This window comes from Apaloderma vittatum, unplaced genomic scaffold (genome assembly GCF_000703405.1).
Source record: "Apaloderma vittatum isolate BGI_N311 unplaced genomic scaffold, ASM70340v1 scaffold24450, whole genome shotgun sequence".
In the NCBI taxonomy this organism is placed as follows: domain Eukaryota; kingdom Metazoa; phylum Chordata; class Aves; order Trogoniformes; family Trogonidae; genus Apaloderma; species Apaloderma vittatum.
In genome coordinates this window covers 356-5,868 of record NW_009694293.1, presented here as the reverse complement: position 1 = coordinate 5,868, position 5,513 = coordinate 356, and the positions used below count along the sequence as shown (strand labels likewise).

At 47.3% G+C, this 5,513-nt stretch overlaps 1 protein-coding gene across 1 annotated transcript in view; it reads right to left on the bottom strand.

The window, feature by feature from the left end:
- Positions 1 to 1,384: 1,384 nt before the first annotated feature.
- The window catches only part of RHOU (ras homolog family member U), a gene marked incomplete at its 5' end in the record, with an annotated part of 4,479 nt that continues 350 nt past the window's right edge, over positions 1,385 to 5,513 (bottom strand). The window contains 2 exons of the mRNA XM_009867267.1: positions 1,385 to 1,840; positions 4,946 to 5,004. Coding sequence (XP_009865569.1) covers positions 1,385 to 1,840; positions 4,946 to 5,004 — 515 coding nt within the window. The remainder of the gene's footprint in view (positions 1,841 to 4,945; positions 5,005 to 5,513) is intronic.

The following is a 5,513-nucleotide window of genomic DNA, read 5'->3' as shown; positions in this document are numbered from 1 at the left end:
GGCAGACAGATAGACCATATAAACTAGATGTCCTCTGCAGAATAACTTAAAATACTGATTCTTGCAGAGAGTCACATTATCCCTCAGGATTCTCAAATTCGCCAGGGCTGGAATTAGGCTTAGTTTAGTAGGAGGCAGTTTTAGCCAGAGAATAGGTCACACTCAGCTCTGCACTATGTTGACCACTCAGCTACATTTTAGGCACATTTCAGTTAATCTGTTGGACCGATCTGGGGGGAAAAAAAAAGAAATATCAGTTAAATTTCCAGAGTGGCCTCAGCCAATTTCACGACTACGAGCTTGGACAAGATTCAACTTTGACTGTTGCCTTTAGAAGGAAAACATTAACTTAGTTGAAAACAGCATCATGAGAATGACACAGCAGCCTCAGTTTCCAGAGTTCAGTTTGTTATAAATCTAGATCTGCCTGATTTGTTATCTGTTCAGCAGCCTTAAAAGGTAAGGAGGGGCATCCTGAAATTCTTTGCTGTAGACTTAAAACCAGATGCAGTTTACATGGTGCTGCATGGATATTTGTTATATCTCTTTAAAAAAAAATAATAAAAAAAAAATCCCAACACAACAGCATTTACATTCCTTTCAGCTGAAATAGATGAACTGTCATCATGTCCGCAAAAACACAGAGGAAATTGCCACTGCTCGAGGTAGCGAGTTAAAGCTTGGTCATGTTCTCAGGCTTCCACTCGGCTTCCTGGGAAGGGCAAGGGCAAGAGGACAGAAAGGACTTTCACAAAGTCAGGAGGTACAAACGAGATGTCAGCTCCGTAAGGGATTAGGTTCCCTCACCTCGTGCTGAAGGTATATTCATGACCTTTCCAACCGTGGCATTTGCATATAGATTACATCTCTCGCATACCCTTTTTTAAGGAGATCCCTAAGAGTCTTGGCTTGGGAAGACACGGAGAAAAGAGCAGGAGTGGGGTTTTAAAGCTACAAACGTCAGTTAGGAGGCACAGTGTTATTTTTCCCTTTGATCGTCCATGTACAGAGCTCTGTGTTTCCACCGTCACTCGCACGGTCTCCCTGCAAAGCCCTGGCAGCGAAGGCCTCTGGTGTGCTCCTCCCCACCACACACACCTTACAACACAAGAAGTTGAATCCTTCTAACCTCACAGACACGTGGTGATCTTCTTCCTTAATGAGAGGTTTTTAGTCACAAAACCGGATGCCAGACCTGATTTATAGCAATTACTTAACTGAGAGTCCTTCTGCCACCCTCGAAAGGGCAACCGAGATATCCAGTACCAACATATACACATACATACAGATCTACACTACACACTCGGGACAACACAGAATGAGATTTCAGCTAATATAGCCTCTATTTGATTTCCTCAGAGCAGCACTCAAGTCCTTGCAACCCCTATACAAAACAGCAGTATTTTTTCCACCAGGATTTGGAGAGATTTTTCATCTTGTCTGGAGTCCTACACTTGGATTTCTTTGGTTGCTGCTGGGTATCTGAGTACTGAATACCAGCCACGATGGCCGCATCAAAGACCTCCTTGAGGTTTTTTTGAGTCAAAGCAGAGCACTCGATGTAGGATGCGGCTTTTATTTCCTCGGCACAGAGCTTCGCAGCCTCCTCTGAGACCGGCTTTTCTTTGCACTTGTCCAGCTCGATGAGAACTTTGACATCCTCCCGGAGGTCCGACTGTGTCCCAACCAGGATAATGGGCGCCTTGGGGCAGTGGCATCGGATTTCGGGAACCCATTTCTCACTCACGTTCTGGAAGGAGGAGGGGCTCACCACACTGAAGCAAAGCAAGAAGATGTCGGTGTTGGTGTAGCACAGAGGCCTGAGCTTGTCAAATTCATCCTGCAAGGAATGAAATTGTGTTAGATTCTGATGTGCTCATCAGTCCCAGAGGGCACCCCAGCACGCTCCCAGCTCTAGCTAGTGGGTGATGTCTGGACATCACCTGCCACTGCCCTCTTGAGAGGCACCTGGACATTAGCACCCAGACCACACAACCGTAGGAGGAGAAGTCGCCCATATCCAGCCCGAGGTCTCACCCTGGGTGGCTGCTAGCCAGGAGGCACCCATCCTGCCACCATCAAGCACACAGGACACAGGTGGCAGCCTCCCCACGTAGAGATTTTCTGATCAACACTACAGCTTGCCTCGAGTGCTTAAACATTTCCTTCACTCTTTGTACACAGGCCCTCTGCCTTATTTCAGCAAAGGAGTGACGCTGCAGGAAGCAGGCATGCTAGAGATGAAGCCGAAAATCAAAGTATGGGAGGGAGAAGGTGCCTTTTACAGGTCTACCTCTCACAGCGCTGAGTCAGTGAGCCACTCTGATGAGGAACGCCCGAACACCTCAAAGCTGCTCTGCCCACACCCCTACCTCCAGATATAGGCAAGAGCGAGAGCAGGTAAGCAGCAGCAAGATACCTTTCCTGGAATCACCTTTCCTGGCATCAGCTTTTAAACTGGTGACTGCCTAACAACATCCTACAGGAAATGGGAATAATTTCCCTGCCGTTGTGCCCAGGGATTTAAATCCGATGGCAGCAATAATGACTCACAATGTGCAGGCTTAACATGCCAATGGCATAGAGTAAGAGCTTTACCTTTCCCTCCCGCCCTGCGCCACATCAAACAAACTGCAAACAGGCCTCCCAATGCTACCTTTCAAGGGTTTGTTCTGTTTTGTTTCTTCCTTCTAGTACAAACTCCAGCAACGCAAGGCCTTTTTCCAGCTTCAGGAAATAGCCACAAGAAAGCCAAACACCTCCTGGTAACAAAGGTGCGCTGATCCTCAGCGAAGAATGCAGCAAGAAGCAAGGGTTAACTCCAGGCAGGCGGCTTTTATGCTGACAGCAGGATAAAAGCAGGGTAACACTAGCAGCCCGACCAGGTAGGATTTGCCTCAGCGGCGCTGACATTTTAATTAAAACAGACCGTGTTCTCAAAAGCTCTGAACTGAAAGTGCAAAGAACACACACAGCTGAAAACATCTCTCTGGTACCAGCAATTTACTGCTGAATTGCAAGTTCCATGTTAATTTTTCAAGACGTGAAATTTTGCTTTAAAGCCTCTGTGGAGGTCCAGGATATGCAGTGTAAAGCCCCCCTCAGAAGCCTTGTTCTGCTCCAACGAATTTCTTCCAGCAGTATCTCTGAGAGATACAGGAATTTATAAAACACGAGTTGAGAAAGCAAGCTTCATTAGCTCTCTTGATTCTCAGATTAAGCCTCAGAGGAAACCAGGCTCTCAGGGCTTGGCTAGAAAGAAAGCCTGCAGTTACTGAGAAATGCTGATTTAACGACAGGGCCCTTTACCGAAAGGCACCTTGCCATGTAATTGCCTCTTCTTGCTACGTGAGAAACCTCAAAAGGGTTGGATTCAATGGGTTTGAAAGCCGAACCCAGATCTTAAGGGTTGCTACCGAGATGAAATCACGTTCTTTATATCCCAAGTACACTCCTGCAGTTTCAATAGTAGGTACAGGACCTGCAAGGACTCTACACCCCTTCAGGCTCGTGATGCTGAAATACAATTTCCATCTGCCTGGAGTGCTTTTTTAGCTGCAGATTTCAGCAGCCATCTCACGGCAGCAGTTTTACCGAAGTATCCAGCTAGGCAACTTTTATTCAGATGACTTCTGTCGGTTTAGATAACCCCTCCATTTTTAAAGCAGTGACTCTACCCATTCCAGCTGCACTTGGGCAGCCAGAGCAAACATCTTAACTATTAATGGCAGCGAAGGCAAGAGGTGACTGGACCTGCCTGTCCCTCCTGCAGCTTACGGCAACATTTCCACAGGTGCTGCTTGTCCACAGGATGTCATCCAATGGTAGTTTCACCTGCCACACTCTGCATATGAATGTGCACAGCCAAGGCTGTTGTGGTACCACTCCATTTCTTCAGCATAACATGATATCATGGGACAATTCTGCTGTTTTACTTCATATCACTACCCATAGAAGGCTGCTTGTAGGATTTTAGCTTTGGTTTGTAAGGCACATGGGAGTCTTACGCTGCTGTCTGGGATCACAAAGCCCTTCAAACTCGTTTCCTAAGTAGGGCGCCCAGTTACAACTCATCTAAATAGGTTTGTATGTTAAGGCCACTGAGATTTTTCAGTGTGGTTTTGGTGAAGAAATAGACCCAGATCCACAAAGCTGCACAGGAACCTAACTCCCACTGCCTTTAAATGCCAGCTAGGTAGCAAAATACTTCTGGCTACTTTTGGCTATCCATACTCGAACTCTGGCAAGCAGTACTGAACACTGTTGAGGGTGTTACAAGCCAGGGGCTTGCAGAAAATGTAAGGCGGTAAGTAAGGGGCTCTTTTAATGTGTTAGGCAAACTAAGAGCTGAGAGGCATCAGCCACCCTCAACTCTTCAGGACCGAGATTACAGCAAACCCCGGCTTTGGGGCAGCAGTGAGGTGGGAATGGCAAATATCAAGTCTCCACAGACAACAACCAATAGGACTTTTTTTCTCCCTTAAGCCTCTATCCCTTCAAAAACACAGTCTCTGTCTCCGGATACCTACAGCTGTGTACACTTAGCACACATCTCAAACACCCTAATTCTTAAACCCGCAGTCATTTAGCAAAAATAAAGTCAGTGACAACTTCTCAAATAGAAAACCAGGTGGCCCTTGAATCCTCAATATGTTCAGCCTTTCTAGTCGGGGTAAGCAGAGCAGCAGCTTGAGCCAGCAGAGCACAAGCGTGTGCCCAGCCCCTATACGGAGGCACAGCACATCCCCCACCCTTCCACAAACCGCGGGCAAAGCGGTGGGTTAACCAGCACGGTGTGGTCAGCAGCAGTGAAAACGATAGCAGTTTAATACGATGATCAAACACTGGGAATCCTTTCAAAGCCATGAAGTCATTAGCATTAGACTTTGCGCAACGACTTCTCCCCTCCCGCTGTCACTTAAATCATGTAAGTGGCTTCACTGACCTGACCAGCTGTGTCGCAGAGCTGAAGTCTCACCGGCTTGCCATCGACAGACACAACAGCTTTGGAGAGAAAGGAGGGAGGGGGATAAAAGTGTGGTGAGTCCAACTTTACACATTTGCCATTACGGAAAAATAAAAAAAAAAAGAGAGAGAAAGAGGAAAGAACATTTACTATTCCTCAGCTCTTAACGGTCTTCAATTAACTTAGATTTAACAAGTTAAGAGTTGAAAGGGAGTCTGTCGCTAACACTCGGGCATACACAAACCCTTCAGGGCTTTCCGACTCATTTCACGGCAAGAAATGAGGTAGGCAGTGCCTGCACTAACCCTCAGCTGGCAGCGGGGAGAGCGAGCCGAGCGGTCCGGGTCCTGTTTCTGCTACAAAGGGCTTAGTTTTATTATCCTCTTGTACATCTTCAACGCGCCCGGGACACAAAAAGCCCCCCGCTGCACCCAAGCCCAGATCCTCCCCCTCCGCTGTGGTGAGACAAGGCGAGCGTTTAAGCTTTCCTTTCAGGCGCTTCCAATCTGGCCGAGAGCTGGAAGTTTCAGCGGGGAGAGTTCACAAT